At 38.1% G+C, this 17,489-nt stretch overlaps 1 protein-coding gene and 1 long non-coding RNA gene across 2 annotated transcripts in view; both read right to left on the bottom strand.

Annotated features, from left to right (window-relative positions):
• The window catches only part of LOC112459920 (argininosuccinate lyase), a 261,202-nt gene extending 257,532 nt beyond the window's left edge, over positions 1–3,670 (bottom strand). The window contains exon 1 of the mRNA XM_025024293.1: positions 3,558–3,670. Coding sequence (XP_024880061.1) covers positions 3,558–3,670 — 113 coding nt within the window. The remainder of the gene's footprint in view (positions 1–3,557) is intronic.
• A 5,729-nt stretch (positions 3,671–9,399) lies between these two features.
• LOC112459921 lies at positions 9,400–13,046 on the bottom strand. The gene is made up of 3 exons (XR_003041392.1): positions 10,415–13,046; positions 10,173–10,306; positions 9,400–10,091 (listed from the first exon to the last, which is right to left on the bottom strand). It is a non-coding gene; the product is annotated as an uncharacterized LOC112459921 (long non-coding RNA).
• Between the last annotated feature and the right edge of the window lie 4,443 nt (positions 13,047–17,489).

Raw genomic sequence — 17,489 nt, 5'->3', positions numbered from 1 at the left:
TAATGCACAAATATTTTGATAAATTACAATTAAATTTTTTAAAAGTACCTTTAAATGCTTTGTAAATATCAATGCCGGTTGTTCCACTGTATAGTATGAAATCCGACATTTCTTCAGTATACGAAAAATCGTTTTGCACGATTCACACAAAAATACTGAATTGACTTACATGTTGAACGTTCGTACTCGAGTCACAATGAAAAATACGTGCATGTCTTTAACAACGATGTAAGTTTTTTTTCGATAGCACAAGCTATCATAATAATTCTTGATCTCACCGTGTTGCAAGCAAGTGGCATGTTTTTGATGTCCTCACCCAGCGAAAACAACCTAGGCAAAGTGATGTCAAATTGCCATCAAATTGCCGAGGGGTATGATGTCAAAAGGAGTGATCAAAATGATGGCAAAATGATGGCATCATGACTGCAAAACGTCTCATACCTTGATAGTAATTATGACTGCCATTTTGACGTCTGTTTGATGTCAAATAATTCCCTCTACAGTAATATAAATGCAAAATAAAAATAAAATTAAAACTAAATTACATTAAAAAAAAGACAAAATAAAGACAGAAATATATTGCATAAGGTTTTTTAATCAGATTTAAGCTTTGTTCTTAAATTTATGTGACAGGTAACTTAAAATCATATAGCATGTGACGTTGCACCGTGTGCACGTCACAGTCTTCGCCACTCGAACCTTTATATTGCGCGCGTACTGCCTAGTTAATAGTTTTCAGGAAGAAGCGGCCGGAAGGCCCAATTTGGCAGCGTGGAGCCATCCGCCGGTGCGGCGAAGCGCCCTGATCTAGGGGGCCGCGAGTCGAAGCCGCGGGAATGATCCCGGCATTGTTGGGTCGATCGTGAGCGTGGAAGGACGTCCGGCGAGGACCTCTCCGTTGCGCCGAGAATAAACGTGGGCGGCGGCCCTAGGAGCGACGTTGTGAAGGAAGGAAAGACGAGATGTAAACGACCTGCAATCCCGGACCTCAGGTATCGGGGAACAGCAGGGCGGATTGTCAGGTACCGTTTCGCGTTATTTTTGAGAGAGACGCGTAGGTTTGCTTGAAAGTTTCCTTACCTACGCGTCATTGCCGTGAATCCCTTGTCGGAATTATCGCCTTTTTGTTTCGTTTCTACGGGTAAGACATAGCCCGCCCGCTGACTCCCCGTAAGAATACCGAAGGAGCGTCCGTTTCTTCTCGACTCGACCAGTGTGATATGAGATTTTGCGTGTAATCAAGTAATGACGAATGACCGCGTGGCACCGGCCACGCGTCACGATGGTGGTGCGTGTTGCGTGAGAAAACCTCGCGGATCGGCTCAACAGTCATTAGAGTTAGATTACCATTTAGAGTATTCCGTATTCCGTATTAGTTTTGCGTCTATCAATTTGCGTACCGTATAAGATATCGGCGTTCCCGTTAGTGTTAATTTTGAGTATTTTGTGATGTGAGTCGTGCGTGCTTTCCACGCGTACGGTCATTCTGGGGCGTGTCGGCTTCCTGATACGTTAATTACCGCGCCCGGTACGGGAAGTGTGAGGCGTCGGGGTAACGGATCTGGAGTGAGCTTTTCCGAATAATGTGACCGAAAAACGGCCGCAATTACCGTTCAGAGATTTAGAGTATGATGTAGGGGGAGTCCGGGAGACTTGACCATAGAGGAGAGTTGAACCACTTCAAATATCTCGTTCAAATTTTGAACAAAGAGCTCAATCCGAGCACGTGACAATATGACGCTTGGTAGTGCGTTTCGACTGTGAGTGAGACAAACGTGTTTTAACGTGCTCGGATTGAGCTCTTTGTTCACAATTTGAACGAAATATTTGAAGTGGTTCAACTCTCCTCTATGGTCAAGTCTCCCGGACTCCCCCTACTTCGGCTGAAAGTATTGCGCGCCCCGGGGTGAATCGGGCGCGAGTATCGGCGTGTATCGTTCATTCTGCGAGAAACCTTTATTTTGCGTGTATTGTTCTTTCTGCGAGAAACCTTTGTTTTGCGTGGATCGTTCATTCTGCGAGAAACCTTTATTTTGTGGGTATCGTTCATTCTGCGAGAAACATTTATTTTGCGTGTATCGTTTTTTTCGCGAGAAATATTCCGTTTACGTGCATTGTTCATTGTGCGACCAATATTCCCGTCTTCGAGTTCTCTATTTCGCGCGTATCGTCATTTTGGGGATATTAATCGGCGGCGTATGGTAATAGCGGATCTTCTGTCCTTACGCGTATTAATTTTCCGGCGAATATTTATTCGAGCCACTTTGAGCGGACCCGCGTTGAAGGAGCGCGTGATCAAGACGCGTATTTCGAGTCAAAGGTGGTGTGGCCTTCTTCACACCTGGCGCCCAACATTTTTGGAGATTGTACTTTGCTCTGCTACTCGCTCAACATATTTGTGACGCGGTATATCGGGGCGGTCGCGCATAACCGCCTCGCGGCCGTAGAAAATAGCGTCGCAAGCAGTTAAGCTATCTTATAAACTATAAAGTAGTTAAGATCAACATTAAACGTAAATCAACTTAGTTAACGAATAAACTTACAATTAGTTAATGTATGTATATATGTATGTATGTATATGCTTTATTTTGTCTTCTTAGGGCTTGAAAGGCGTTTTTATTAAGAACGTACCCAAACCTTTACAACAATTTTACATAACCTTTTATCCTAACTTAATCTAGCTTATTTCTACTTAATCTAGTGGTGAGGATGTGGGCTTCTGCCTCTGCATCCGCCCACACCCACACCCGCCGCACGCACACACACACCTCTCCGCAAGGGACTTCCGTTTTCTCTTGCCTCCAAATTTCCAATTAAACAATTAAACCGCTTCTACCCCCCTCTCTCTTCGGCATGCCACTTATTCTCTCTCACTCTCTCCTCACTCATACCTTCCTTCTCCCTCCTTCCTTGATCCTCCACATACCCTTTCCTATCTCTATCCTTCTCAATCTCTCTTATCCACCATTCCCCCTCTTCCCCTCCCGTAGCACCCCTCCTAGCTTCCTGCCAACTCCCCTCTCTTTTGCTCCCATCCCTACAGCGCTCCCACGTCTTCTTTTCCTTGCACAGTCTGCATATTCTTTTCTCCTCCTCCTCCCAATACCTGCCTTCTCTCATTTCGTTCCAATAAACCTCGCTATCCTGCTCCATCTACTTTTCCCCCACCCTTTCTTTAGATACTCCGGTATTCCCTCCTCTTTTACCTCCTTGTACCACTTGTTGTACCTCGATTCTCTTATTCTCTCCCATCTTTCTGCTTTCTGCACCTCTCTTTCCCACCTCACCACCTCCTCCAGCCGTGCCTCTTCCTCCCCCCAGCTCCCTCCTCCCTCTACACACATGCCTCTATCACTGAAAAACTTCCTCCTGCCTTTCTCTTAACTTGAGCTTCCCCCTCCCCCTCCACCTCTCCTTTTCTTTTTTCTCCCCTCTCATCCCTTAGAACCTCTTCCTTCTCATCCTATTTCCAGCATTGCTCATCTATCCATAACCTTCTGTATTCTATCCTCACCCTCCTTCCCCTTCTCTCCTCCCTTCTTGCGATTTCCTCCAACCTCCATCTCATTTTCCTCTCCTTCCACGTCCAGTCTTCCATAATTCTCTCCTTCTTACCCTTCAGCTTTTTCTTTCTCTTCATAATTTCTCCTTTTTGCTCCTCACTCCTCATCCTTACTAAAACCATCTCCCTGTTCTCTTCTCTATCTCCCCCAACTGTTTTCACCTCCTCTCACCCTATATATTTCCTCTCACCCCCAAAATTTTTCACACCTCTTCCATCGTCTCCCTCCTCTTTCCTCCTTTTACCTCCAGCTCTTTTATTATCACGTTTTTTCTCCTCTCTTCACGCTCCTTCTTTTCCAACCTTTTCTCCAAACATCTTACCTTATCCCCCACTTCCCCCCTTTCCACCCTGCTCTCTCTCCTATTCCTCCCCCTCCCTGTTTCTTTCTAGCTGTTCCACCTTCTTTTTCAGGCCCTTTATGCAGCTTAACATCCTCTCCCTCTCTTCCTTCCTTTTCTCCTCTCGCTCCCTACACTCTCTTCTGATCTCTTCCAATTCCTCCCTCATCATCCTCCCCTGCTCTTTAAATCCCTTCTTCACCTTCTCCATCGTTTGTCTAAACTCCTCCCTCTACCCTTTCATCCCCCTCAATTCTTCTATAACCCCCTCTACCTCTTTATGTCCTTCCTCCATTCACTTTTCTCTTTTTTTTCCGCCGCCTAGCGATCTTGGTGGCTTCTTATTACCCTTATCTAAAGTTTTCTCTTCCTCCCCTCCCTCTTGCACTCCCTCGTTTACACTCTTCCTTTTTACCGCGTCCTATGCCTTCCCGACGCTCCCGCTTCTTGCCCTCTGCGCCCCCGCCACCCCTTCATCATACCCCATCTTCCCGATCATTTTGTTTCTTTCTCTACTGTTCTCTACTTTTTCTGCCTCTAGGAAAGTCCCTAGTAGCTCTATATCCCTAGCCGGCCGTCTCACTCACAGCCCTGCGTACAATCTATTCTTCCGCGCTCCGCGGCTGCTTTCCGCTCAACGCTTTCCCCTCTCTACGCTTAGCGTGCTCCTTGCCCGTCCCGCTTTCACGCACGCTTTCCGCACCCTTTTCTCCTTCTTTTCGTTTTTCTCAAGGTCTCCCTCCACTTCCACACGCACTCTCACTCCTCCCCTCTCTCCGTCTCACATGCACACCTCCATCAGCCCTCTCCTACGCTCTCACATACTGCCGAAAAATACTCGCCTAACCATCACGTGTCACACTCTATCGCACCGGAAACGGAAGTTCATAAACTTAAGTTAATGAATAAACTTACAAGTTAACATAATAAACTAAAAATTATAAATTTTTTTGGTATATATATAAATATATATGTATATTACTTATTGTTAGTACCATACTATTATACATATACATCATATATACAGGGTTTACGAAAAGTATGGCAACCCCTAAATATTTCGAAAATTACGCATTTTAGAAAAAAATGTTTCAGACAAAAGTTGTAGAGTTTTATTTGTTAATGCCAGGTAAAAATAACTTTAACCCTTAAATGCCGCACCTCTCAAAAATTTTGTAAATGACATGAGGGGTCTAAAAGACCCCAGCATGAAAAATGTCTCCCTACTCATTGATTTTTTTATCTTTAGTTATGAAAATTTTTTTTAATGTTGTTCAAGGCTTAGAAAAAAGAATAAAATGCTTATATTGTTAAAATTTCAACTTCAACATAGTATAAAAAATTAAGTAAACTGAGTACTGCTAAGTGTACAAACGGGTAGGTCAATCACTCAACTATCATCAATGGGAGCATGAGCTCCATTTTTGGCAAAAACATTTGAAAATATATCATTGTAAAGGGTCTGGGGTCCGCTGGACCCCAGAGGTCATTTAAGGGTTAAAATTTTTAAATAAAAATCTCTATTTTTGATTGCATATTCTTATCGCATACCTCGAGAGCTTTTCAAAACACTATAATAAAGTATTTTTTTATTAAAGTTACGAAGCTTAAAAGTTCTAGTATCGCTGACCCTCTCCCACGGGATCGACACTCCGAGAGAGTATAAAACGCAAGCGCCAAGATGTTCAGTGTTCTTTTCTCGCGCATAATTACGTGGGTAGGGTGATAGCGTTGTAGAGCGCTCTCTGCTTCAGTCGAGGACTTTTGTCTTTTTAATTCGCAAATTAATAAATTAAAAATTAAACGTTTGGCTGAATTATCTGTCAATAGTATGAATGTTAGTTTATCTTGTCAAAGGAGGAATGCTAATATTCAATTGATAGTTAAATCCCGATCTAGATGGAAAAAGAGACAGAGAATTTTCCGATGGAGGAAGAGAGTCAAGACGCATTAGTAGACTATGACAGCGAAGACAGTGTTGTCACAGTAATAGAGAGAGAAAGAGATAGCGAGGAGACAATAAGAAAAGATAGAGGTAAGAGAGTATTTCTTTTGAAAATAAAGCAATCTAGAAGGATAATATACATGTGCATTCAGAGAAAATAAAAATAGTAATTGAAAAACTTTGTATAGAAAAAAAAAAGAAAAAGGAGGAGACTAAAGGAAAAGATGCAATACCAAAACGCAAAGAGATACCGAAAATGAATGCGGTATCTAATAAATTAGAGGCGTCGTTGAAAACACTGGAAAAAGTTATGGCCTAAGCCAATTCAATGATGGAGAATATGGTAGAAGTCTCTCTTGTGAATTTCGAAAAAGAGAGAGTAAAACTTAAACGTTTAGAGGTAACCAAAAAAATACGCAAAGTTCAGTAGAGAATAGTATACAAACGGTTAAAGAATTAGAAGTAAAGTCTAAAAAGAGAAAGTTAGATGAAACAACAGTCTGTTCAGTCGGAAAAAATAAGAAGTTTAGAGACAATTAAAAGCGCATTAGAGGTGGAATTAAACAGTCAAAGGTTGTTCATAACAAATGAAAAAGAAAAGAGAGTCATTAAATTAACAAATGTAATTGCAACGAAAGAAGTATCCGAACATTTATTATTTCTAAGAAAGTTGGCTGATGCGGGGATTCAGTATTTATTTAGATGATAAATTGTTCAAGGTTTACAATAAACTGACAAATAAAATAGTTTTTGAAGGAATTTATGAGAAACCAAATTGGATTATACAATTTGAGGTCAAAAATAATCTCTAACTTAACTCAAGTAACATGTATTAAAAAAAAAAGATGTAAAATCTTTAATTTCTTCTTCACAAAATTATATTACCTAACTTAACTCAAGTGACATGTATCTAACCTAAGTGGCAGCTTTATATCTTTTTCACAAAATTATATTACCTAACAATTTAAGTAACATGTATTTCAAAAAAAGATGTAAAATCTTTAAATTAAATTGCGCCAATTGTAAAGAGAATATGTATATTGCTTTGAAAGATAATTGTTATGCAACTACTTTAAAGACATAAAATTCAAGTGGTATCTTTGTATTTCTATTCAAGAGTCTTCCTATTCTAAACCCAAGTGATAATAGCTTCTTAATTCTCTAACAAATTTTTAATATTACAAAGAATCATTTTAATTACAAAGAATTAAAGAAGTAACAGTACAAAATAAAAATATTTAATTAAAACAAAATAAATAAATTTTTCTTGTAAAAAAACTTGGCGCTGCTAGACTTTGAAATTTAAACATTAGTGTACTAAAATTTTTGATGGAATAAAAAAACAATAAACATAATTTAGGGAAGAATGCGACAGGAGTAAAAAAGCAGCGCTAAGTTTTTTTACAAGAAAAATTTATTTATTTTGTTTTAATTAAATATTTTTATTTTGTACTGTTACTTCTTTAATTCTTTGTAATTAAAATAATTCTTTGTAATTTTAAAAATTTGTTAAAGAGAATTAAGAAGCTATTATCACTTGGGGTTAGAATAGGAAGACCCTTGAATAGGAATACAAAGATACCACTTAGGTTTTATTTCTTTAAAGTAGTTGCATAACAATTATCTTTCAAAGCAATATACATATTCTTTTTACAATTGGCGCAATTTAATTTAAAGATTTTACATCTTTTTTTGAAATACATGTCACTTGAGTTAAGTTAGGTAATATAATTTTGTGAAGAAGAAAATAAAAATTTCACATCTTTTTTCTTTAAATACATGTCACTTGAGTTAAGTTAGGTAATATAATTTTGTAAAAAAAATATAAAGCTACCACTTAGGTTAGATACATGTCACTTGAGTTAAGTTAGGTAATATAATTTTGTGAAGCAAAAATTAAAGATTTCACTTTTTTTTTTTAAATACATGTCACTTGAGTTAAATTAAATAATATAATTTTGTGAAAAAGATATAAATAAGCTACCACTTAGGTTAGATTTTTGAATTTACAAAATATATTGCGTGTACTTGGCACTTTTTTTTACCGTTTATGAAAAAGGTAATTTTGTACTGATATCACCTATTTTGTAGTGTTAAACAAGAATCTGCAAAACATTTTTATTTTTTATTTTTTAATTATTTACAAAATTAGCAATAACAACAAATGCATAAAAATTAATAATATTTAAGTAAAAGTAAATTATACATTTCTCACAAAAATTGAAAGAACACTAAATTTATCTTTAAAAATAGGCAAAATAATTCAAGCAGCTGTAACTTTGTTAAAAATGAATAAAATTTAAATTTTATGCTTAAAACCTCTACTTTTGAAAGGTTACTATTATTTTTTAGTTTTTGTAAGTTTGGTAACTTTTGCATATAGAAAACTACGAGCTGGACAAAATAGAAAATTTTTCTCTCACTTTGTAGGCCTGTCACGTGCAAAAAAAAATCTGCGAAAATTTTCAATTTTTTAATGTGAAAGCTTGAAGTTTTCCTTCCAAAATCTTCTTTTAAAAATGTTTCTACGTGTCTGCATTGTTGTTCTGTACAATTGTTTTCTGGGTCAAAATGAAAAAGATAAGAATCGCTAATTTTTACATTATTTTCATCAATTTGTATCATATCTACGTTATTTTAAAAAATTTGGCAATTATACCGTTCAATAGAGCAAAGTTTCAGCTTTAAGAATCTGTTTTTTAAATTGCAATACGATGATTTCTAAGGGAGTTATGAGCAATCAAAGACAAAAAGCTTATTTCTTGTTCAATTCGCGATAAATTAGTAACAAAAAATTGTAGAAACATTTTTAAAAAACGATTTTGCAAGGAAAACTTCAAGCTTTCACGTTAAAAAGTCGAAAATTTTCGTGGATTCTTTTTGTGAACATGACAGGCCCATAAAGTGAAAGAAAAAATTTCTATTTTGTCCAGCTCGTAGTTTTCTATATGTAAAAATTACCAAACTCACAGAAACTAAAAAATAATAGTAACTTTTTGAAAGTAGAAATTTTAAGCTTTAAAATCCTTTTTTTAAATTTAAATTTTGTTCATTTTTAACAAAGTTACAGCTGCTTGAATTTTGTCTATTTTTAAAGATAAATTTAGTATTCCTTTAATTTTGTGAAAAGTGTAGATTACTTAAAGAATTAGTAATTTGTCAGAGAAAAATATCTAGTTTGTGAAAGTTATATAGTATTTAGGTAAATATGAATTAATTTCTTTTGTAAACTGGTAATTAGTAGAAATAAATTATTTATTATTAAAATAACTAATAGATAGTTTATAAAAAATAAATAACTATTTATTTGAAAATTAATATAATTAGTAAAAAATAATTATTAATTTTTTCAATAATAAATAAATAGTCTCAGATAAATTACTTATTAATCAAATATATACAGTATATATGCGTACATCTGGATTAATTCGAAAGCTTAGTCTCCATCTTTTGAAACATAAAATAGGGTGTGTAAGCCGTGCGTAAAGATGAAAATTCCCGGGTACGGTTACCGCACCCGGGAATTTTCATCTTACGGCACTTGTTACACAAATAACTATTATGCCATGACAGTGAAGTGCGGAATACAAATACTGAAAAATAATGTTCAAAAGACGAATCTTTAAATGAATTAGCAACCTTTAAATAATGTGAAAAGATGACACGAGATGTTAAATAAAATTCGCCATTTAACAATAACTTTTTAAGTAACAAGTTTAATCTACGGTGATCTAAATTAAATGTGAAAAGAAATTAAAATATTTTAATGAGTTCTCGAATCGTCCCCAATCAGAAATAGATATTAGTCACGTAGAAACAAATTTCCTAATTCGTCTGAGTAATTCGATACAAATGTTCTAGTTTAAATGTGACACTACTTTGTAAAATGTTAAGTTATTGTTTTCTCTACTCTACGATCAATATAGCAATCTTTATAAATTTCTTTCTTTCTAAATATAAATATTCTACACAATCGGAAAAATATTTTACAACATGAGTAAAGAACAAAATCAAAAAGCGAAATAATCAATTTTGACGCGATTAAAGGGGATCATTAATGGCGATTGTATTAAACTCTAGTCCATACTAACTAAAAATCGCGGATTATGCGTGAAAATTGTAGAATTGTTTCTTGATAAGTCTTATGTATACAGATGGATTCAAATGTTTCTGGCTTCCTCTGGTCCCATGCTACTTGTTCAGCATGTCCGTTCGTTACCAGTTCTTCAGTAAGGGAAATTAGCTTAAACAAAATCAATTAATTTCAATTAATTTGCGCATCTGCAAAGAGATTTTCGAAGATTGGATAATAATAACCACTTACCTCATAATTTTGTATCATAAAATAAATATTTGCAAAAATATTAGTTTGAATGCGACCTTCAAACTGAGCTTGAGCAGCAACTCCCTTTGAGGAACAATTTTGTACCACATTGTAAGCTTCTGTCGACCATTTACCTGCAAAGGAGTAACATCAAAGTACAATTACATATCCAAAGATAAATAATTTTGAATAGAGATGTATAATCTGGAAGAATAGTACATATAACGTCAATATATAGTTACCGTTCTTTGGTTGAATATTTGCTAAAAAGATTTCGATGGCTTGGAAGGGTAGCAAGGGTAGGCTCAAATAATTATATATCAATGGCCTACATTACGAATTACTAAACTGCCAGTAACCACCGTGATCGAATAATCGTACTATGCTTCTCTCTCCCGATGGATCTGGACGTTCAATGCATCCTCTAATCCATTTGTCCTTCCAATATACAGCCACGTAATCATCCTCTACAAAGTAAAAATGTATTGTACAATCAGAATATCCTGATTTCATTTTATTCAACGTGTTAAGATTATATCACTTACTGTTTAATACATCTAAAACTGGCAGCAATTCATTGTTATACCAACCAATACATCATGCTGTTTTTCAAATTTTGCAAAAGGAGAAATGATAACAGGGGCCGTTGAATTGGGACATTATACACAACTTCTTCGATCACCTCGGCTATTGTCGCGATATATATTCACGCCAAACCGCATATATAACATTGTGTTATTTTTACATTTAGGAAAATTATTTCATATTAACTCAATAGGCGTTAAACTTGCATACTGTGACGACCACGACGATGTCCTCACGGTCTCGCCGGCCGTGAAGGAGCGCGCCGTCGCTTTGTTCACTAAAGATTTTACGAAAAATCAATCACGACAAGACTCTCAGAAACCCAGATGGTAGCTCGACTAAATTCCTCGAAATGTTGGGTGCCAGGTGCGAATCCTCGCACCACGATCCACAAGATCGCTATTCTCTCAGGTGTGAGTTTCTTCGGGTAATCGCGGTCGGAGGAGGAAAGGGAACGTAGCACAGTTAACACACGCAAATAACAATAATACAAAAATAATGTATTTGACAGAAAAGATTACGTGAGAATAAATCAGCAAGTTGTTTCAGACTGAATCGGTGAATTACAATTTGTCTCTCAGATATTTTTCTGCGGAACGCGGGAACTATGAGATACAATAACGCGGACATTAGTCTAAGGACGCAACTTATAAGACGCAGTTACACGACCGCAATATACAATACGCGATTACACGAACGCAAGACACAATACCTACGCGCAACGACTTCCCAACTGCCAAATCGTTCCCAGTTGGTAGTCCCGAAAAGACACAATACCTACGCGCAACGACTTCCCAACTGCCAAATCGTTCCCAGTCGGTGGTCCCGAAATGACCATCCGCGACGTCTCGCAAATGGTCCCAAAATGGCTAGACGCGGGCCTCCCGCGAAAAGCCCCAAAGATCCAAGACCGGTGCCTCACGCCCCGGGACGTGATTGCGCAAACATTACTCCCCCGTTCTGCGACAATACGGTCCACCTCGGCGCGAAGGACACCTCGCTACATTACGCACCATGGTTACACAAAACGCTATTACACGAAACACGAAGACACGACGAAAACTACAACGAATCACACGATGACTGTCGGCCGCGTACGATTTTTCGGGCAGGGCGATCCCACATTACTCTGTTGGCCGGGCCCTCCGTCAGTATTCCATTCAATAATTATTTACTCGATAATACTCATATGCACAAACGCGATGCTACAAAATACTTCGCGACACAGTACGCGATTCTCTAAGCACGCTTCCCGCAATCTACGCGGCTCTCGGAAGGGCCCAGGCCGTCAGAATGATCTTACGTGTACTCAAACGTGAGTTACGAGGTACTCGAGTAGTGGCCTTACAAATTCCGCAGCTCGGCTGCCGGTCCTCTCGGGATGTCGTCCCTTGCCACGCCGACACGACAGTGACGATCCTCTAGCTCGGCGGGATCACGTCGGGCCCGCGCCTGCGCGCGCCGTGCTTGCAAGCCCTCCTTGCCGATCAGCCCTATGCGAGCCGAGCGCCTCCCGCTTCCGTCGGCGCCCCTCGTGGCTTCCTCGCTCGCCGGCGGCAGGTTTGAAAAGCCTATTCTCGAGTCCGGCTGACCGGGCCGCGACTCTGGTGCCGGTGTATGACGGCCAAGCTGGCCAGGCCATGGCTCCGTCGACCGGTAGGCAATGCTCCGTGGCGATCTCGCGATTCGGCAGGCTTCATCCCGGCGAACATCGGGGCTGATGCGCTCGCCCTGCGAGACGCTCCAAGCAACGTCGGCATATGGGCCCAATCGTGACCCGCCCGCCGGCCAACTCCTACGTAGAACGCCTCCCGTAAACTCCCTCGGCGCGACTCAAGTCGTTACAATTTCCTCCTGGCCATCTACTCGATACCTAAAATCCTCGAAAATAATATAAGGTACCGAATTCTAACGCTGCCGCCCCGCCTCGCTCCGGCGGAGACGACATCCCGGACGTTCCCCCCGGTCGAGCTATCGTCTGGACAGGGGACGTGACTATGTCACGTCACAATACATAAGTGAATCTCGCGTTTTATGTAAAATAAGAAACCGGTAATCTAACCTATACTACGTTTACGCGAACGTTACTTAATTCTGTAGTAACTTATACGAACGATACGATAATTCCTCTGCATAAACGGGAGATTTTATAGTAACTACAATGATATCGTTCGTATAAGTTACTACAGAAGTAATACTCACGTAAACGTAAACTACTATAATTCCTGTCACATGCACTTATTGTTAGTCGCGTAAAAGAATCACGGTGCGGTCTCGCTTCGCGTCGTATAATAATAAATAGGATAATTACATGTAAATAAATAAATAAAACAATTACCTTGAATCAGAAAACCCAGAAAACGAAAAAAGATTGAAAAAAATTAAAGCGGGATTGCCAGGAATTCAATTAAGGACTTTCCGAATTCCATTTTGTCCAAAAAAGGAATTGAAATAGTTTCAATATCATAGAATTCCTTATTTTGAAAAGAATTTGTCTTTTTTGAATCCCATCCAATTCCGACACAAAAATATTATACCACTGAATGTCAGGTTAGGGATTGGAAAGTTTCGTGATGAATTCCATTGAATACCATTGATTCCGTTAACGAAATGAATACCACTGAATGCCAGGTTAGGGATTGGAAAGTTTCGTGATGAATTCCATTGAATACCATTGATTCCGTTAACGAAATGAATACCATTGAATGCCAAACTAGGAATTAAAAATTTCCGTATTGAATTCCATTGAATTCCGTCTATTCTGACAATAAAATGAATACCATTGAATGCCAGGATAGGGATTGAAAAGTGTCCGTGTTGAACTTTGTGGCGGTACGCGCCACCAATAGTACACGCCCGCGCGGTATCTGCATTACCGGCAGTTCGCGTCGACGCCGCCAGGCGTCGCATCGCCGGGGCATCTTCTCGAGTTCAAAGTTTTGTCTCGACCGCTATGTAAAGGGACCCCCTACGGGGCCTGACAGATCTTACAAATCTCATTTTCGAGCTAATTGCCCGTCGGCAGTAGTGCGTGTAATGCCCTTAGGCATACACAAAAGCTCACCGACGAACAACGGCGCTTGGTCGCCCAACGGAGGCGCGAGACGTTTCCTAAACCATCTAATGCCATGCAATTCTATAACCTTTACGGATTCCATAGGATTGGATGGAATTGAAAATTTCTTTTTTGGATTCCATGGGATTGGACCATCTCATTTCGAATCTCATCTAATTTCATCTAATTCCGCCAAAAAAGGGATTCAAAGATATTAAAAAATTTTAATATTTTTTAATCCTTTTGCGTTTGCTGGGAAGATATTAATCGTCGCTTCGCGTAAAGAGTCACAGTCGGTATCGCTCTGCGCGTACTTGACGCGAGACCGGCGAGACATTTTTTTTTTTTTTTTTTTTTTTGAGGTTAGTTTTCTTGGCTGAGAGAAACTTAGTGCTTTCGGTCCCACCCTGGAACCATACGACACAACGATGCTTGACTCTGATTATATTTGTCTTCTTGTTTAAATAATCCTTCCTATCCTTTTAATATAATTGTATATGTTTCTGATTGTAATCCATTCCTTTCTTCTGAGTGTCCTTGTAATGTCTATCTCCTCACTTATTCCCCTCAGTCTGAGGTCCCCATCCTGAGGTCTCTCCCTCTCCTCGTCATACCTGTTACATCTCCATAACACGTGATCAATACTTTCGCATTCGTTGCCGCATTCGCACCTGGCGTCATCCATGTACCCCTTTCTTGCTAGTGACTCGTTGACGTTGTAGTGATTGCTCCTCAGTCGGTTAATTAACGTTATAAAATATCTTTCTTCATTCTTTTCATGGAACCATGGCTTCTTTTTTTTCTTTTGTAGAAGTTTTTGAAATAATAGATTCCTTTAAATCTAGCATCTTTAACTAAGGAATCTTGTGTTTTATTCCAAATTTCTTTTCTGAATTCCTGACAAAAATTCAGAAATTGTACTTCTATATGGTCATCTGCTTCCTCTTCTGTCGCCTTCTTTGCCAATTTGTCCGCCATCTCATTGCCACTTATCCCTACGTGTGATGGAATCCACATGTAGACAATCCTTTTCTTTTTTTCTTTACAGAGTCTAAAGTGTCTTTCTCTTATTTCGTTGATATACCTGTTTTTGTATACACTTAAATGGTTATTACGTATTGCTTGTAATACTGCTCTGGCATCTGTTAAAACTGCTATATCTCTTGGTCTACTGTCCGCTTCGTTCTCCATAATTTCTAAGGCTGCTTTAACTGCTATGGCTTCTGCGGTGAAAGTAGAACAATTCTTCGATATGCTAATATTATACGCCTCCTTTTGTTTTTCTATTACCACACTGGCGCCCAATGATTTGCCACCTCTTTTCTTGGATCCATCTGTATAGATTATCGTGAATCCTTCTTCCATGTCATGAGTTGTTTTAATTTTCTCCAACAATTGCGCATTTGTCACTCCTTTCTTCTTCCGATAGTATCCAATACTTAAATCTATATTTATTTTTTGTGTAACCATATCATATTCCATATCAAATATTTCAAATTTTCTTCTTGCTCCCATTTTCTTTCTACACCATTTTATTCTTCTCCATGCTTCTCTTATAATACTTCTTTGGTGTAACGGTTGTCTATATCTAGCATAGTCTTCGTTTTGGACTAACTCTTTTATCTTTGTACATAAATCCTCCTCTCCGTATATACTAATCTTACTTAAACAATTCCTAGCTAATATTTCTGCTCTATCCCTGAGTAAGGTTACTTTTGCTTCCGCAATTATCACATTATTTGGAGTACTATTTCTATACCCTAATGCTGTTCGAATTCTTAAATTTTGTGTTCTTTCCATTTTTAATTTCTGATCTTCCTTTTTTAGGAAATATACAAAATTCCCATAATCTGTAATTGATCTAATCAAACTTTTATATAGCATTAATGCTATGTTAACTTCCATACCTTTCGATTTCTTATTTAAATACACCATTAACGAATTTGCTTTACTAACTTTACTTTTTACTTCTTGAACCTGTTTTATAAATTCTAATTTACTATCTAACCATATTCCTAAACAAGTTAAGAAATAATTGGCTATGAGAGCCGACGCAGGATCGAATATGCAAAAAAATTATATTTGCAGTCAAAACATTAAAACATTAAGATCAATCAAACGTTTCGGCCCTAAATCGGTTTTGACTGCAAATATAATTTTTCCGCATATTCGATCCTGCGTCGGCTCTCATAGCCAATTATTTCTCAACTTGTTTTACTCAGAGCCTACCATATACGTTTGTATATTCCTAAAAATTTAGCCTCTGATTGTGCACATATTCTCGTATTTTTTAATTCTATGTAAGTATTATTACATCCACCGTATCTCGAAAATTGTACTAATACTATTTTCTTTGGTTCTAATTGAAGTCCTAACTCTGTAAGTTGTTCATTAATACTATTCACAGTCTTTTCTAATATTCGTTTATTATTATCCCTATTATGTCCTTTGACATATGCTGCTATATCATCTGCAAATTGCACTGATTCGTATTCTATCTGTTCTTTGTTAGTTACATTATATGTATATAGCGCGTACAATAATGGACTAAGTACAGCTTCCTGAGGTAATCCTCTATATACTCTTCTATATTCTGATTCTTGACCATTAATAATAAATTCCGTGTCTCTATAATATAGCCATTTACCTATATACTTTCTAATATTTACCGGAAATTTTAGTTTCTTTAAAATTGTCATTAATATACTATATATTACATTATCGTATGCTGAGGAAACATCTAAGAAGGCTGCCAAAATATATTGATTTGTATAAATACCGTTCCTTATATCTGTTGTTAACCTGACCAAATTTTCCTTGCACGACCTGCCTCTCCTAAATCCATTCTGGTCCCTCGCTAGCTTGTTATTTCGTTCCGCCCACCAGACCATTCGCTCATTCACCATTCTTTCCATGACTTTTCCTACACAGGATGACAGTGCAATTGGTCTGACTTTTTCTTTTCCAGCCTTGTCAATGAACATCGTTTGATATTTCCTCCAGTCTTCCGGGAACCAGTCCGTAGTCCATACTTCATTACATATTTCTAGCAACACCTCCTCCATCTCTTCGGTCAGATCCTTCAGCATATTATATTCTATTCCATCTCTTCCTGGTGCCGAATTTTTCTTAATCATTTGTAGTGCTCTTTTTAGTAATTATTCAGTTTAGGGGCCTCACCTCAAATCTCGATGTAATTATGCTCAATCGACGCGTTTTTGTACAAAACGAAAGAATCTGGCAGAAAAAAGTGTCGCTTTGCCCCGCGACGCGAGATATTAAACGATAAAGTTGACAGGAATCAGGTTATGATTCCTGTCATACCGACGAGCTGTAGCGACTACTGGCGACTACGAACATGCCCTGTGGCCACATGCGCATGCTCAGTGGCCGCACGCGCATGCAAAACTGCGCTAGTTTTAAATATGTATTTAAAAGAAACTATATAAAACAAATGAAGCGCGACAATAGCATTACTGTTAGATGCGAAATTGCATACCACCTTGCCACGCAATGTTAGGCTTAATAGAATTTGGGTATTTGACAAATTGTCAGGATAAGCTAATAGATTTTTTAATCCAGCATGGTGTTCTAACATCTACAATTAAATGTAGTGAATGTGGTAGTGACATTGATATTGATAAAGAAACTTTAAAGTACCGATGTAGAAAACGGTA

Source organism: Temnothorax curvispinosus, unplaced genomic scaffold (assembly GCF_003070985.1).
Source record: "Temnothorax curvispinosus isolate PA1 unplaced genomic scaffold, ASM307098v1 QBEX01010230.1, whole genome shotgun sequence".
Taxonomy (NCBI): domain Eukaryota; kingdom Metazoa; phylum Arthropoda; class Insecta; order Hymenoptera; family Formicidae; genus Temnothorax; species Temnothorax curvispinosus.
Note: the sequence above shows the minus strand (reverse complement) of the source record. Positions and strands in the feature narration are given on the sequence as shown.